A 17,312-nucleotide genomic window follows, 5' to 3' on the forward strand; every position below is an offset into this window, starting at 1 on the left:
CAGAAGGTTGCCGGTTCGAATCCTGAGCCGCCAAGGTGCCACTGAGGTGCCACTGAGCAAAGCACCGTCCCCACACACTGCTCCCCGGGCACCTGTCATGGCTGCCCACTGCTCAGTCAGGGTGATGGGTTAAATGAAGAGGACAAATTTCACTGTGTGCACCATGTGCTGTGCTGTGCTGTGCTGCTGTGTATCACATGTGACAATCACTTCACTTTATCACTTAATACAGCATTACACAGTATACAACGTATTGGGGTGGTAGTAGCCTAGTGGGTAGCACACTCGCCTATGAACCAGAAGACCCAGGTTCAAATCCCACTTACTACCATTGTGTCCCTGAGCAAGACACTTAACCCTGAGTTGCTCCAGGGGGACTGTCCCTGTTACTACTGATTGTAAGTCGCTCTGGATAAGGGCGTCTGATAAATGCCATAAATGTAAATGTAAATGTATTGAAGTGCCATTTCACTCAGAACCCCCATACTTCCCCCTCCCCCATGGTGCGTTAACACATAATAATTTTAAAGAAAAACATTTTTATACCCCACCTGCAGGATCCAGACGGACCAACTGGAACCTTTGCGTTAAAATTATGGATCTATCAGGTATTACATGAAGTAGTTCGCTGGACCAACACTGCATTTGAGGTTCTTCATTCACTGCCAGCAGAACAGAAGAAGCAAACTAGGTTGTCAAGAAAGAGAAAAAGAGGTAGAGCAGGGGCACGTAAATGATTGAGGAAAGTATTCAATGTAGGTATGTTCAGAAGAATGTATTGTTTGAATAAATGGTAAAGATAAAATGGTATAAACTCAGACTACTGTTTCACATGTCTGTTTTACAAAACTGTGACAAATTTAAAGATTATTCTCAGTGTCACTGTAGATGTCTCTAATTTGCTGTCTCTCAATATTGCATTTCAGTCTTTTTTTGTTTATTCATCAGACAATGTATGTGAAGATAATCAGAATGATATTAGAGAGTCATTATTATTTCTCATATATGTAAAAAGGTGACCATTGACTAGTAAATATTTTTTTATTTAATTGCAAATATATTGATTTCCTATGACTTACGTCCACCAAAATCACCTAATAATGAAATAATGTGGCATCTCCATGCTCTCCTGTTTCCCACTGAATACATTATTTTGTTTGAATATGTCTGGTTATTTCTATTGCAATGTAATCTGTAACTGTAATGTGATTTACTTATTGTCTTATTTGCAATAATGCACAATTATAATGCAGATTATATATGCAATAATGCACAATTTGGTGCTTTCTTGTGTGTTAGACAATCTTATAACATCAAGGCTACCTCACATGTGACCAGGCAGGAATGTTTATGATTAATGGCCATAATAACAGTTATTTAAGTGCGGGTTTGTCAATGAGCGTATAGGCAATGAACGTAAAGGAGCCGTCCCCTGAAATGAACACACCTGCTTCCTATACGTGCAGCCATCTTGGGATGAGGTCAGGGATGACGAGACCTGTTTGACATTGGTGCTGTCCTGTTTGAAGTTTCAGTAATTCTGAGCAAAAATGGAATACATAATATTTGCAGCCTTGGGACAGAGGAACAAGTTTCTTTGCCATATATGAAGGATCCTTGCCGTCCTATGTAAAGAATTCTATTCATAATCGTAAGTATTGTTGCTGAAAATAATAATATTCCCAGAACACATGGACAGGGGTCAGAGTCCCTATTGTGACCCCAGTGCACTCTTGTGGAGCACATACCTATTTGTATACACCTTAAAGGGAACAATTTACCCGGATGTATCCCATACAGGACCATGTTCCCTTACACAGTGCAAAAAAGTTATACATATAACATACATATATATATACATATACATATTGTCATTTAATTTACTTAAATGTACATTCTGAGCAGCCATAACATTATGCTGTTGATCTGGTCGTGCCTCCACAGGTCTGACCCCTGACCTGTTGAGGCATGGACTCCGCTAGACCTCTGAAGGTCTGCTGTGGTATGTGGCACCAGGATGTCAGGAGCAGATCCTGTAAGTCCTGTAAGTTGCGAGATGGTGCCTCCATCTTGGTTTTCCCTGTACATCCCTAAAATGTTCAGTTTGAACATGGAAGCCAAGTCAATACCAGAAACTCTCAACATTTTCTTTTTGCAGTGTGGCATGGCACTGGCCAAAACATCACTGCCCCTGCTGGCTTGCCTACTTCACAGCAAAAAAAACCTCTTATCCAGTGAATAAGTGATTTAAGATGTCTGTCATTGTAGTGCCTCATTTAGATCACTAGGAATCAAATCATTTTCTTTTGTAATCACATTCAAAAGAACAGAGAAACACCCACCCATCCCTCCCAGGCCTTTAGAACCTCAATATAAAGCCCAATTAAGGCTCATAAGATATTTACATTGTTTTACAAACACCCTTAGATAAAACTATTACATTAACACATGTATTATAAATATACATTAGAGCTCTATTTAAGACTCTCTTTGAACATCTAGTGGAGGTTAATTCCACCACCTAGCAGCCAAGGCGGAGAAGAGTCTAAATGAATACTTACTAGTACCTTGAGAGATGGTGGTACCAGTCGAGCAGTGAGGATGAGGAGTGATGAGAGATCTGAAGTAGGAGGGTGATGACCCTTCCTTGGCTTTGTAGGCCAGCATCAGTATTTTTAATCTGCCGCGGGCAGCTACAGGAAACCAGCAGAGGGAATGTCTTCCCCAGGTAAGTGACACGGTCCAAGCCATCCGCTTGATGTAAAAGAAAATGGTATTCATCAGACAATATTACCTTATTCCACTGCTCCAGTTCTGATGTCTACATGATCATTGTAGGTGTGTTCTGATGCGCTGTGCGATATGACACAATTTTTCTATTGTAACCAGCATGAACCTTTTCAGCATCTGAGCTATAGTACCTGTTCTGTTAGATTGGACAAGACAGGTCAGCCTGCACTCCCCATACATACATCGGTAAACCTGGGCTACTGAATCACAATTTTTCCCTTTCTAAAATCATATCTGGTAGGTCCTGTCCACTGCAGAGCACGAACATCCTACAAGAGCTGCAGGGATGGAGACACAGTCGTCCAGATGTCCAGCCATCACATTTTGCTTCTTGTCAAAGTGACTCGGTGCCCTTACTTTTATTTCCAACACATGAACTTCAGGGGCAAATGTTTCAGCCACCTCCTGTTGGGTGTCAATGTAAGAATTAAAGAATGTGTGTGTCAGTAAGTGTAAAAACACACACCACCCATCATAATTATGGCTGCATTTTACACTTTGACCTGGTGACTAGTGTGTATATTCTACTTGACTTGGGGAGTGCAAATTTAGTCTCTCTGTGTGTGTGAGTGAGTGTGAGAGAGAGAGAGCAAAGAGATAGATAGGATATGTTGGAGGTGGAATATGCGTATGTGTGTGTTAGGAGTGGCAGGATGCCTGTGGAAGAGGGGGGAGGAGTGTGTGTGTGTGTGTGTGTGAGAGAGAGAGAGAGAGAGAGAGAGAGAGAGAAAGAGAGAGAGTGAGCGTGTATGTGTGTGTGAGAGACAGGATGTGTGTGTTTGTGTGTGTGAGAGGGGTGGGGGGTGTTGGAGGGGGATGGGTGTGTGAGGGATCTGTGTGTTTGTGCTTGTGTGTGTGTGTGTGGGAGACAGAGTGTTTGTGAGAGAGGGGGAATGTGTGTGCGTAGGAGGAAGAATCTGTGTAAGAGATAATGATAGTGTGTGTGTGTGTGTGTGTGTGTCCATGTGTGAGAAGGAGAATGTTGTACAGTGTTCTACTCAGAAATTGTGAGCCTTTGGGAGTGATGTGTGTTCTGCAGAGAGAGAGTGTGTCTCTGTGTGTTAGGCAATAGGTGTGGTTATCAGAAAAAAGCAATAAAATACCACACAGGAGACTGTGTGTGTCTGTGTGTGTGTGTAAAAGTGATTGGGGGAAGGGTATGTGTGTAAGGATCTTTAGAAAAATGCTTTACACAGGTGGGTGAAAGACTGGGTGAATTTGTGTTTGTGTGTGTGTGCGAGGATTAAACATGTGATGTGACATTTATGCTACATGTTGTAATTATAAAAATTTAGTGGTGCTTAAGACTAGAGTGTTTTTGAATGAAATATTTAAGACAATTAAAAATATTTAAGGCAATTATTGTTATAGGGTGAGTGAAAAAAATTGTTAACTATAGTGATTCTAGCATTATATAATATTTATAGTGTTGAATAATATAGTACTATATTATAGTACTATAGTAATACATTTTCCTTACCATCAGTAATCAGTACATTCTGTATTATGTGTGTGGTCATGAAATATGTCAAAGACGTTTAAAACAGTAACTATGTGTGTGGAAGTGGGGGTGCAAGTGTATGGTTTCTGCTATCCAGAGGTTGTGTGTGTGTGTGTGTGTGTGTGTGTTTGAGAGAGAGAGAGAGAGGTATGATTGAGAGAGATAACTAGGTAGACTGTCAGCATGAAAGAGAGCAAAAGCAATGTGCTTATGAAGCAGGCTTGTGATAAAGAGAGAGAGAGAGAGAGAGTGTGTGTGTGTGTGTGTGTGTGTGTGAGATGAAATGAGCATTTGAGTGAGTGAGGCAGTGATCATAGGCTGTGAGCAAGCCTGTGTGTGTGTGTGTGTGTGTGTGTGTGTGTCAGTCTATCTCTGTGTGTGCCTGTGTGTATAGTAAGCGTCAGATTGGGGGATGGGTGTGTTTAGACATGTGTGCGTCAGAGGTGTGTGTGTGTGTGTGTGTGTGTGTGTGTGTGTGTGTGTGTGTGTGTGCGCGCGCGCGCGCGTGTGTCTGAGCAAGAGAGAAAAGCAAGATAGAGAGAACGGAACGAAGAGTAACACTGTTTGCATCAAAGCATGCAATATAAAGACAAATAAATTATAGAACATTTAACACATGAATGCTTAATATAAACTAGTTTTGTGGAATATTATAATGTACATTTAGTGCACATTTTTTAAATTTGACTAATAGAAATTAGAAAAAAATTGACTAATAGAAAAGTCTATTAATCTATAAGTAACGAATTCACACTCCTGCAGACAACTCTGCTTGGAAACCGTAGAAAACTACTTTTCTTTATCGCGCTCTTCTGGTCGAGACTACTCTTCAGTTGATAGGGGAGTATATCTTTCCCAGGTAAAAAAACTAACACTAATTAGTTAATCCTGTGTCGGAACAATTGTAAATTCGTCAATTGTTACAGACTGCAATGGTTGCGTTTTTTAAACGAAAGACACCCAACATGTCCGAACGGAAGGGTTATTCAGAGTTTTGCGTGAAAGCCTTTCCCTCACCCCCACTGTGTGAACCATTGGTCGCGTCCAGGACAACCTTTGCATCCAGTACGCGGGCGAGCGGAGACCGGGAGAGAGGCGCTGACGGGCTGCGGTCGTGTGCTGATCATGGCGGAGACCGTTCGCTCGCCGTTCGACTACCGGGAGCCACCGACCCTGGACAGCGATGGAGAGGGCAGCAAGCCGCCACCAGCCCGCGGGTGAGGCACAGTTAGTTAGTTAGTTAGTTAGTTTACCGAACAGTTAACTCCATTCGCGCCGAGTCCTGTGAAGTGACAGCGACGACCGTCACTTTCAGAGTGAAGTAAAAAAAAAGAAGAAGACAGCGGACCAGGTGTCCACATTGTCGCTGTCGTGTGTCAGGAACATGAAGTTATTTAATCTGAAAGTGGGGGGCTCGGTGTGTGTGTGTTGAATGGGGGGGTCTGTGTCATTTCTTTATAAAGTTCACTATCAGACCACATCGGGGATGTAGATTCGCGCAGATCCGGTGTTTGGTGGAAGAATAATTTGTTATTACAGGGCTCTGTTCATGACACTTCTGCTTCATCACACATCTCCTCCCAGTGTGTGTGTGTGTGTGAAAGAGAGAGAGAGAGCGCTATGTGGTGTGTGTGTGTGTGTGTGTGTGTGTGTGTGTGTGTGTGTGTGTGTGTGAATGAGTGAGGGAGAAAGAATGGACTTTGTGTGTGTTAGAAAGAGAGACACAGAAAGGACTGTGTGTCTATGTGTGTGTGAGAGAGAGAGAGAGAGAGAGAGAGAGAGAGGAAGAGAGATACAGTGAGGGAGAGTGAGTGTGTGCGTGAGAGCCAATGTGTGTGTGTGTGTGTGTATGTGTGCGAGTCAGCTAGAGAGAGAGAGGGCTGTGTCTGTGTGTGTGTGTGGGTGTGTGTGAAAGAGAGAGAGAGGGCTATGTAGTGTGGGTGTGTGTGCTTGTGTGTATCTGTATAACAGAGAAACATAAAAGATTGTGCATGTATGTTAGACAGAGAGCTCTGTTTGTGTGTATGTGTGCGTGTGAATGAGTGAGGGAGAGAGAATGGAGTTTGTGTGTGTTACAGAGAGAGAGAGAGAGAGAAATAGAAAGGACTGTGTGTGTGTGTGAGAGAGAGAGAGAGAGAGGAAGAGAGATACAGTGAGGGAGATTGAGTGTGTGTGTGTGTGTGTGTGTGTGTGTGTGTGTGTGTGTGTGACAGGGAGGGGGAGTATGGTGTGCTTATTGGCTGTGTGTTTGTGTGTATGTGTGTTGTTGTTAAAGGAAGAGCGACAGACAAACAGACAAAGACTGTATTTGAGTTAAATCCAGAATGTGTATGTAAAAAAGAAACGTGTGTGTGAGAGAGAGAGAGTACAGAAGAGAAAGCCATTTTATATCTGGTGTATGTAAGAGTGCGCAATGGAAGGAGTAACTGTGTGTGTTTGTGAATGTGTGTGTATGTGTGTACTACAGAGTGTGTGTGTGTGTGTGTGTGAGAGAGAGAGAGAGAAAGGTGGGGTGGGGAGAAAAGACTAAGACGTGTAATAGAAAAGGTGAGCTTGGAAGAGATTTTGTGTGTGTCTGTGTGTGTGTGTGACGGAGAGGTAGTGAGCACATGAGTGTAATGAGGGTGGTGTGTGTGTGTGTGTGTGTGTGTGTGTGTGAGAGGGAATGTGTGTGCGAGTGAGCGAAGAGATAGAAAGGAAATGTGTGAGAGGGAGGGGAATGTGTGTGTGTGTGTGTGTGCATACGTGTGTATCAGTGAGGGGGGAGGGAGTGTTGTGAGTGAGTGAGTGAGTGAGAGAGGGAGGGAGAGTGATGGGAGGGGTAGTGTGTGTGTAAGGGAATAATGTGTGTTTATGTGTAATCACGTGGAGTTGTGGGTGAGTGTAGGGGGAGGGTGTGTGTGCATGTGTGTGTGCCATCGCATCTGAACAGGTAGTGTGTATGCTGAGAGTGAGACAATATCACTAACTAACTGCCATATAAAGAAAACTGAGGCAGCCTGTGTGCGTGTGTGTGCGGACATGCGTGTGTGTGTGTGCCTGCTCACATATGGACTTGTGCGATTCAGGTGTGCGCGTTGTGTTTCTGTTTCTGGGAAAGATTGTCAGAGATCGTGAGCAAGAGAGAATCTAAAAAGTGTGTGTCTGTTTAAGAAGAGGGAGAGAGTGTGTTTGTGACAAGTGAAAAGGGGAGGGTGTGTGTGCGGTGTGTATGCAATAGAGTGTGTGTTTGTGTGTGTGTTTAAGAGGGAGCGAGCAAGAGAGAAGAGGGAGGGTGTGTGTGAGTGAGAGAGTGAGGGAAGAGAAGGGGAGTGTGTTTGTGTGTGTTTGAGAGGAACAGAGGAGGGGAGGGTGTGTGAGTGTGTGTTTGTGTGTGAGTGTGTGTGCGTGTGTGAGAGACAGAGGAGAACAGGGAAGGGGAGGGTGTGAGTGTGTGTGTGTGTGTGTGTGTGTGAGAGAGAGAGACAGAGAAGAGGGAAAAGGGTGAGGAAATGTGTGTGTGTGTGTGTGTGTGTGTGTGTGTGTGTGTTTGTATGTGCACATACATGCAGGTTTGAAACTGAATAAGACAGGGAGGGAGCCTGTGTGTCTTGGAAACAGAGAACGAGTGAAACACAAGGTTTGGTCATCTGTGTGCTTGTGTGTTTGTGTGTGTGTGTGTGTGTGTGTGTGATTGTGTGTGCACAGTCTTTAGTGTGTGTTTGTTCTGGAACCAGAGTGAGAAGGGTGGGAATGTGTGTTTGTGCTCTTGAGGCAGAAAGAGATGGGGAGGGTGTGTGTGTGTGTGTGTGTGTGTGTGTGTGTGTGTAAAACTGTGTGTGTGTAACTGTGTGTGTGTGTGTGTGTGTGTAACTGTGTGTGTCTGTGCACAGGCAAGTGTGTGTGAAAAAATGTTTATGCATCTACTTTGTTTATGAAAGAGGAAGGGGGAGAGAGGGAGAGTGTGTGTGTATGAGTGTGTGTGGGCGGATATGTTATATGTGCGAGGGGGAGGACTGTAGAATGTGTGTGTGTGTGTGTGTGAGAGAGAGAGAGCAAGTGTGTTTGTGCTTCATTTTTTAAACTGAGTGAGGCACAGAATCTCTCTACAAAAGGAGTGTCTGTGTGTGTGTTTGTGAGGCTGATTGCATGTAGACTTTGTGTGTGTGTGTATTATTCATACATGTGTGTGAGAGAGAGCTTGTATGATGGAAATCAGTCATATTGAAAGATAGCGTGTACAGTGCAGATGTGTGTGTGTGTGTGTGTGTGTGAGAGAGAGAAAGAGGGAATATGAGACTCTGGGCTTGGTTATTTGAGCGAGTGTGTGAGAGAGAGAGCTAGTGTGTGTGTGTGTACGTGTGTGTGTTTGAGCAAGCTTTTCTCTGTGTGTGTGTGTGTGTGTGTGTGTGTGTGCGTGTGAGCTAGAGAGAAGGGGGAGGTGTGTGTGTGCGTGCGTGCATGTGAGCTTGGCTGAAGAGGATATTTGTGTGTGTGTGTGTGTGTGTGTGAGAAGGCTTTAGTGAGGGTTTGTGTGGGTGTGTATGTACATGAAGGCCTTAACGGGAGGAGTGTGTGTGTGTGTGTGTGTGTGTGTGTGTGTGTGTGTGTGTGTGTGTGTGTGTGCATGATAGCATGAGGCCCAGAGTGGGGGAAGGGTGTGTGTGTGTTTGTGTGCACATATGGGCTTTGAGAGAGGTGTGTGTGTATACTTGCATATATAGGTTCTGAGGACTTTGTGTACTTGTCTCTGTAGATGCTTTGTGTCTGATGGGTTGGGGTGGTGTGTGTGTGTGTGTGTGTGTGTGTGTGTGTGCACGCACACGCGCATGTGGGTCTGATCCAACGTTGATTCTTAAATTAAAGCAGTTTTAAATCTTAAACTACTCATTCGTAGCACATTGTCTCTCATCTATTCAGTTGGATGCTGCACGTTCATGACATTAAACAGAGAGTGAAATTTGGGCAGAAAGAGGGCTGATGTTCTTCCTCTAACTCTGCAACAAGCGTTTAAACGTTATCTCATGTCCATGTGCAGGGTGAGATCAATATCCAACCTGCAATACAATGGCACACACACACACACACACACACACACATGCAATGAACACATCTGCATTTCTCCAGCTGCTGTTAGCTTGGTTAGACTGGGTCACTTCTACATTTTGAAGAACAGAAACGGGATCTCCACCAGTATGGACCGGTGTTTAGACCAGCCCCTATCTGAAGGCCTGGTCTGTGCCCGCTGATCAGAATAACTGGTGCTGCCCTTACTTTCATTTCAGGGTACACTTTCAGAAATGGGACACACAGGTACCTTCAGGTCCAATAGCTACACCTAGAAATGTGCTCCTCCGCTACCCCATATTTCTGACAGGGTAGCTTCAGTCCTCCCATTATAGGATCAAGCTGCTCCTGTCTTCAGCATTCTGTTTGTTGACGGCCACATATTTAACCAGCATCAGCACCCCGATCCAAATAACTGGCTGCTTTGGCGGTTGGAGAGGGTTCCTTCTCTGCCGAGGCCAGAAATCCCACAGAATTAGCATAGCTCTATTCCACCGAATGGACCTTGGTGGGTAGAAGCATGTCTGTGCCCTTTCCTGGCACCATTTTGGGGGGTAGTTACAGTATTGTGCTAATTGATGACCTGGCTCTGGCCACTGCAGGCCCACAGAAATGGAGACTGGCAGAGGGCAACTGGATGGGGTTGCGATCCCATCGATCCAGTTGTGTGATTAGCAGGTTATGGATTGTTGGATTTTAATTCCATGCTGTTTTGGTGGGTTGGTAGGATTGGTTAATTGTGGTATGTATTTCTCCCCCCTCGATATGTGCGAGCAGACGGGGCTGTGGTCGGAAGAGGAAAGGGACGCCGGTGAAAGTGTGCGATCGCATCTTTGCCACAGAGGAGGAGGAAGAGAGCACATCGGAGAACAGCTTTTGTCCTGGTATGATGGACATACACTATTACATGAATCCATGAACAATGTTACTATATTGTTATTATACAGAGCTAGTTTAAAAATTGTTTGTTCAATACACTAATATTATTCTAGCTTTCTCCCCAACTACAAACATTGTACATGAATGTATATTGGATTAATCAGTGCTAATAGACATCTATTACATTCATTTGTGCTTTTATCACTTTATGATTATTTGTCCATGTTTAGTTTATGTATCGTTTGACGGGGAATGCATCTGTATTAGTTAAATACACACCCGTGTATTTAGAAATATGTGTGTTTTTTGCACACTGAGTGCACTGACGATTTCTGTGTATATTATAGGTCCGTACCAGGGAGAAGAGGTAGAAAGGCACAAACCGCAGACTTCTGATGGACAGTACTACATAGCAGGCTCTGCACAGCCCTGGTAAGAAATGGTAGTGTGTGTGTGTGTGTGTGTGTCTGCTTTTCTTTTAATTTATAAGGATCAACAGACTAATGGTAAGGCTTGAGTTAATGTAGGCTCTGCCGATTTAAATGAAAAAAATGACTATGTGTTTGTGTGTTGTGAATGTTGATAGTATGTGTCAACTGTAAACTGTCCATTTTAATGGACGTTATGTCTTTACTGCAATATATGTAGTGAGAGCATGTTCAGTGTGCGGTTTATCAACAGTAGTGTGATCAGCCATGGTTTCATGTGGAACGTTCTCCATTGTGTGGATAAGATGACAAATTTGTGTGTGTTTAGGGTCAGTGTGTGTGTGAGGGTGAATTATTGTTATGTGGGTGTTTGTGTGTAAAGTAGGGAGTAGTCATTCTTAAGGTGTGTGTGTATGAGTCATTGTGTTATTGGTTTGAGTGAGTGTCACACTCACTGTCTGTGCGAGTGTGTGCGTGCATATGTGTGTGTTATTAAAAGAATGGCTGAATATGTGTTATTGTCATGTGAATGGTTGTAGTTTGTGGAAGTATTGTGCGTTGACCGTGTGTGTGCACTGTGTTTGTGTGTTTAAGTGAGCTTCTGTGTCTGCATGCTGCTTATTGAGCGTGTGGGTGTGTTCTCCGCTTAGTCTGTATTTTCTGCTGAAGGTGTGTGTGTATGCATGCGTCTTTCTAGAGGAGAAATGCGCCAAACTGATGTGATGATGACGTGTGAGTGTGTATGAGTATGTATATTTGTGAATTACGGCTGTGTGTGTGTGTGCGCGGCCACACTAATTGATCTGTGTGTGTGTGTGTGCGTGTGTGTGTCTGTTTGTCTGTCTTAGTGTGTCAGAAGTAGGGGAGGAGGGGGGCAGCGGTACACGGGCAGCCGTACTCTACCCACCCCCACCCAACTGCCGCATCCGAGAGGTGCATTGTGGGAACCAAGTGCGGCTGGTCGTCATAGCGATCCGCGACATCACTAAGGGAGAGGAGATAACAGTGGACTACAGTCTGACAGAGTGGGGAGAGAATGCCATGGTGAGCTTGACTGTAACCATGACGATAGTAACCATGTCTGATTTTTCTGTCTCTCTCTATGTTAAGTTCTCTCTGCATGCCTCTGATTAGAGCGATCGCTACTCACAAATACTGTTCATTAGGCGTTTTGTGCTCTAATGATATTCATCAAAATCTGTTTCATGCATCCATTTATTTATTCATGTAGCTATCGATTCACCCACATTTATAGTGTAATCCATATTTTAACAGCAGTGAGACTAACAGAAGTGTGACTGACAGGAGTGTGTGGTAATTACTTCCTGAATATGAATATTCATTCTCCTCATCCACAGGGTTTCCATGGCACCATGCCTCCATCAGGTTTCGAATGTAACTCTGACCCTGAGAACAACATCAAGAAGGTGAAGCTCCCACCTGCTTACTTGACTTTAACCTTGATGGCCTGCTTCTGTGTGACCTGTGTGACCTGTGTCTGACCCCAGCTGACCCGCCTGTCAGACTTGTGCTTACATATACCAGTAGCTGCACACGTGTTCTCCATTCAGCATCCAGGGAAATGTGTTAGATTTGTTCAGGTCATATTAAAAGCAGAGTATTGTGAAGTTTCATGTCTTATTCTTCCAAAATGTGCTCCTGTTTGTATTCAAGAATACAACAGAGGTCGTCACTGTTATGCTGATGATACACAGTTGTAAAAGCTGGATGTAAAAGAACTTCCTGAATGAAAGAATGAAAATGAATTCACATCTTTGACACAGATTAACTCAGTAGTGAGAACTAGTGTTGATCTTTTAAGGACTTGGAAAGGACTGCACCTCACTGTATTCAGGTATTACCCTGTCATCACTATCCCACCTGCAGCTGGTTCGGAACACAGCTGCAAGATTCATGACTGGGGCAAAAATGGGAAATCCTATATCCCAGATATTAGCTTCCTTTCACTGGCTCTCTGTTAAATACGGGAATGTATTTTAAGAGTTTTCTGTTTATTGTTAAAGGACTGCACAGACATGCAGCTTCATATATTTCTGAATTCCTTTAACCGCTCTTCACATTCAGAAAATTATTGTTTCAAATCAGTTCCACACGTTCCACGTTCCGGCACAATAATAGCCTGCTCTTCATATTTCAAGAGACGATTAATAACCCACTTTGTCATGCTGGCATATCCCTCATAGTTAATGTTAGTTCATTTTACATTTACAGCCTTTACCAGACACTGTTATCCTGAGCAACTTACAATCAGTATTTACAGGGACATTTCCCCCCTGGAGACACTCAGGGTTAAGTGTCTTGCTCAGGGACACAATTTTAGTAAGTTGGGTTTGAACCCACTAGGTTACTTCCACCCCTGTTCTATTTTATTGCATTTTATTCAGATTTGTCATTGGGACAGTGGTGGCCTAGCGGTTAAGGAAGCTGCCCCGTAATCAGAAGGTTGCCGGTTCGAATCCCGATCCGCCAAGGTGCCACTGAGGTGCCACTGAGCAAAGCACCGTCCCCACACACTGCTCCCCGGGCGCCTGTCATGGCTGCCCACTGCTCAGTCAGGGTGATGGGTTAAATGCAGAGGGCAAATTTCACTGTGTGCATTGTGTGCTGTGCTGCTTTGTATCACATGTGACAATCACTTCACTTCAATTGTTATTAATTTGTTAATTGTATTGTATTTTTGATATCTTTTATTATTCAGGAGGACGATGCCAGACCAGTTCCTGTTTCTAATGTTTCTGACTACCTCACCCCTTCCTGGTCCATCTCCCCCTCTTCCTCACCGTTCTCTCGCTCTGAGCCCAGCGACTCTGAATGTGAGGAGGAGGAAGATGACAAAGAGGGTCTGGGGCCAAGAGGTCGTGCTCCCCGTCGTCGCAATAAGCGCAAACACCCCTCTTCCACCTCCACCTCCCCCGCTACTTCCTCCACCAAGAAGAAAACCCCCCCGAAGCCTCCAGGCCGACCGCCATGCGCATCCACCATCCCTCGATCGCTCCCTTGCTCTCATCCTCCTCATCCTCCTCATCCTCCTCACCCATCTCGGCCGCTGTTCAAACCTCCTCCACCAGCCACTGGGGCCAACAGCAGCAGCGGGCCTGTACATATTCGAATTCCCACTCCGCACAAACAGTGCTGCGTCTACTGCGGCCGCCACTTCCGCTCGCTGCAGCGCCACCTGGAAAAGCACCACAGCCACCTGCCTGACGCGCGAAGCGTCACAGAGCGGACCCACCCCCAGCCACAGCCCTCGGCCCACCCCCTACACCTGCACGCCTCCCTCCCTTCCTCCTCCTGCTCCTCCTCTCTTCCAAAGGATGCCTCCTCGCAAGGTGGGGGAGCAGCGTTGCCTCCCCCCACCTCTGCTCACGGCCCCACCCATTCTTGCCCAGCCAGAAGGAGCCCTGCCCTTTCGACCCCTCCCCGAAGGAGCCTGGCCCCTCCCGTGACCACTCCACCCAGAAGGGGTGGAGTCCCAGTGTCTGTGCTGAAGAGGAGTCCACCCACACAGGTGGTAACCCCGCCTAGAAAACCAGGCCGCAAGGTTAAGAAGGAGAGAGACGAGGAGGTGGAGGAGATCGTGAAAAAGCCCAAGGAGGAAGAGCTGCCCGTTTATATAGAGCGAGTGAAAGAGGCAGAGCAGAATCAGCAGCGACAACCACATCCGTCTGCAGGTGGGGAGGAGGATGAGAACAGAGCAGGCGATGAAGACAGTGGTGCCGAAGATAAAAAGGATCTGATGAGGTAGGACCTGAAGTCTACTGACCTGATGTTGTAACGTTGGTGTAACGAATATTTTGAACAAATAGTCATCTGCTTGAATGATCAGAGTGATGTTCCTTTCTGTCTCTCGCTCTCTCCCACAGTTCCCGGCGGCCACACATGCTCCCGCTACTCTCGTCTCTGTCTTCGCTGGTGCTGTACCTGCGCCGCCTGCAGCACTCGGCCTTCATTTCCCTCTCACGCTCCCCTCAGTCGGCCGAGGCCTGGCGCCTGCTGTGCCACTCCAGCCTGGCTCTGCTTATCCTCTACAATCGTCGGCGTGAATGTGAGGTCTCCAAGCTCACCATATCTGAGTACCAGGCCCGGGTCACTCCTCAGTGCCCCATTCCAGTGCCACCCGGAGCCCCTCCTGCCCTGACACCGCTGGAGGCCTCCCTCTCACCCTTCGAGCGACTGGTCCTGCCCCACCTCCCTCGGGTGGGTGTGCAGGGTAAACGTGGCCGCGTTCAGCCTCTCATCCTGCCTCCCCACTCAGAAGCTTGTCTCGAACTCCTCCTTCAAACACGACCAGGGGTGGGTGTGGACCCACAGAACCCATATATCTTCGCTCGGCCGTACCATTCGCCTGCCACCCCTCTGAGGGGGACGGATTTGTTAAGAAGTCTGGCGAGGTCCAGCGGCACCCGTAACCCTCGTGCCTTGACCCAGACCTGTGTGCGGAGGCAGGTGGCCATTCTGACCCAGTTGCTCCTGCTTGGGGAGGGTGAGGAGGATGGCCAGCGAGGAGCAGCCATCCAGAGGCTGGAGAGCTTCCTACAGAGGGAGTACCATGTGACCCAAAGCTGCTCTGGCATTGGGCAGGACCCTGGGTTGATGGGCCTGATTGGACGGGTAGTGTTGTGTGGTGAGCGAGATGGTGTACTGTTCCGTGGCATGAGCCTTCACCACATCTGCTTGGAGCTAGATGGTAAGCAGACAGATTGACAGACAGTCTGACTGCGCGTCAATTAGTTTGTGATGTAATACGTAATTGAGATTGAGAAAGTGAGAGATACAATATGAAAATCTCTTTTTTCTTTTTGTCTTACTCGTCCTCTCTTCTATCCTTTTTGGCTTTAGTCATGTCTGGGAACTCTGCGGATTCATTCTCTGAAGATTCGGATGGAGAACAGGTGAAGGATAAGACTGTATCTGTAACCCCAGCTGCCATGATCATGATGAAGAAGACCACAGCTAATAGCAAGTCTCCAAGACCAAAGAAGATGAATGGCACCTCAACATTTCCCCCCTCTGGCCGCAAGAGGGCCTCTGGCCAGCCAAAGCCAGGTATACTTTATCACTTCTGTATCTGGAAGTCGCTGTGCTGAACTAGTATAAATTGATAAAATCATCTAGTCATCTTCAACTGAGATTGAAATCTAGAGCAGGATTTATATGACTACTTGTGACAATAGTTCATTTCACACCATTCTTTTCTCTTAGGTAAGCGTGGTGTTCTGAAAAGGCCATGGTCAGAGGCAGAGCGGGCAGCGGTAGAGTCCCACCTGACCAGGAACATCGCCGAGCTGCGCGTCCCCGCCAAGGCAGACTGCGAGCGTTGCCTTCAGCTCTGCCCGCTGCTGGTTAGCAACCGCCGTGACTGGAGGGCCATCAAGTTCTACTGCCACAACCGGATCCAGCTGCTCAAAAAGGCCCGACAGAGAGAAAGCAACTCTCAGCCACTGTCTGTCTGCTGATTGAGGAAGACAGGGAAAGGGAGGTGGTGTGATGCCAGCTTAAAGCAAGTCTTTCACCTTTATTTTAAGGTTAGAAAATAAAGCCCAGAATGGTACTTTGGAGCAGAGTTACATGCAGATTTCTTTGTACTCATCTCCAAAACTAGTGACAAGCGCTGAATACTTTGCTGGTATTTCCTTCTTGTCACCTGAAGAAGAAAGAAGAATGTGTTATTTCTGGTGTCTCTGTTTGTGTTTGTTGCACTGCGCTTTTTATTGATGTTTAAACAATAGTATCTGGTCAGACTTGAGCCGAACTTCACATCACCCTGTGACAAAGACAAAAGAGGCTATTTAAAACTGAACCATAAAATCACAGACTGTCCTTTTCTGTGGATGGTAAACGGTGTTCCTATTGGAAAAAGGCCAGGTGAAGATGAAGAACCAGAAGGAAAACTGGACCGACCACTTTCCCGAGAGAACCACAAAAGACACTAGTATATCCTAAATATTTGTGATACAAACTTTTACAAAATTGTGTCACCCGGTGTACACAACAATTCTGTTTGTTTTACTGTTCATGGTTATTGTTTTTATTGTACCAGTGGCCAGTGTAACTTGTTAATCTTGTGAACAGCTAGTGGCTGTTGTGTAGAGATGGATGTGCTTGTGTAAATATTGTTGAAGTAATAATGTAATGGACTGCTCTTGTTTAAATGTATGAAACCGGGGGTCTCTAACAATCACATCAGATATATTAAACATGTAACTGCACACCTCAGCAGCAGATACTTGGAAGTTATTTAACAGTTCATGCCTTTTCTTGCTCAACATTTTAGACCTTCTGGTAAATCCACTGTACATAATAATACAATGTTTCCATTATAATAATTAATGTTATTTAAATAGGTTAATGGTTTATGAAACATGTACCCCACCCCAATGAGCTGGTGCTGTATATAATGTTTTGTAAATATTTCCCTAAGCAAAGATAAAAACCAAGATTATGTACATAAATGTATGTGTTTTTCAAAGGATCAATTAAAAAAAGCATTTTTAAGCATTTTGATCTTTTTTTTTTTGCCCACTAGATGGTGATGCTCGACTCATGGTAGGATTTTCACTACTTCGTGGATGTCATACACATGGTGGTTGTTTCACTTCAGACATTTTATTGATACAGAGATAATTGTATTGGGGTGATAGACACAC

General features: G+C 45.3%; 1 protein-coding gene across 1 annotated transcript; it reads left to right on the forward strand.

Annotated features, from left to right (window-relative positions):
* The first annotated feature begins 5,359 nt into the window (after positions 1-5,359).
* On the forward strand, positions 5,360-17,115 carry LOC114788571 (uncharacterized). The gene is made up of 9 exons (XM_028977254.1): positions 5,360-5,508; positions 10,115-10,221; positions 10,564-10,648; positions 11,493-11,688; positions 12,003-12,071; positions 13,364-14,406; positions 14,529-15,352; positions 15,505-15,711; positions 15,868-17,115. Exons 1-9 carry the CDS (start codon positions 5,417-5,419, stop codon positions 16,119-16,121), a joined length of 2,877 nt encoding a protein of 958 aa, XP_028833087.1. The 5' UTR covers positions 5,360-5,416; the 3' UTR covers positions 16,122-17,115.
* The last annotated feature ends 197 nt before the right edge of the window (positions 17,116-17,312 follow it).

This window comes from Denticeps clupeoides, chromosome 4 (assembly GCF_900700375.1).
Source record: "Denticeps clupeoides chromosome 4, fDenClu1.1, whole genome shotgun sequence".
Classification (NCBI taxonomy): domain Eukaryota; kingdom Metazoa; phylum Chordata; class Actinopteri; order Clupeiformes; family Denticipitidae; genus Denticeps; species Denticeps clupeoides.

What these genes read in the sequence shown, in the direction of transcription:
- LOC114788571 (XM_028977254.1), top strand. Translation starts at nt 5,417, where the DNA reads ATGGCGGAGACCGTTCGCTCGCCGTTCGACTACCGGGAGCCACCGACC. An exon ending in GATAAAAAGGATCTGATGAG is followed by an intron (nt 14,407 to 14,528) that starts GTAGGACCTGAA and finishes TCTCTCCCACAG; the next exon opens with TTCCCGGCGGCCACACATGC. An exon ending in CTCTGGCCAGCCAAAGCCAG is followed by an intron (nt 15,712 to 15,867) that starts GTATACTTTATC and finishes CTTTTCTCTTAG; the next exon opens with GTAAGCGTGGTGTTCTGAAA.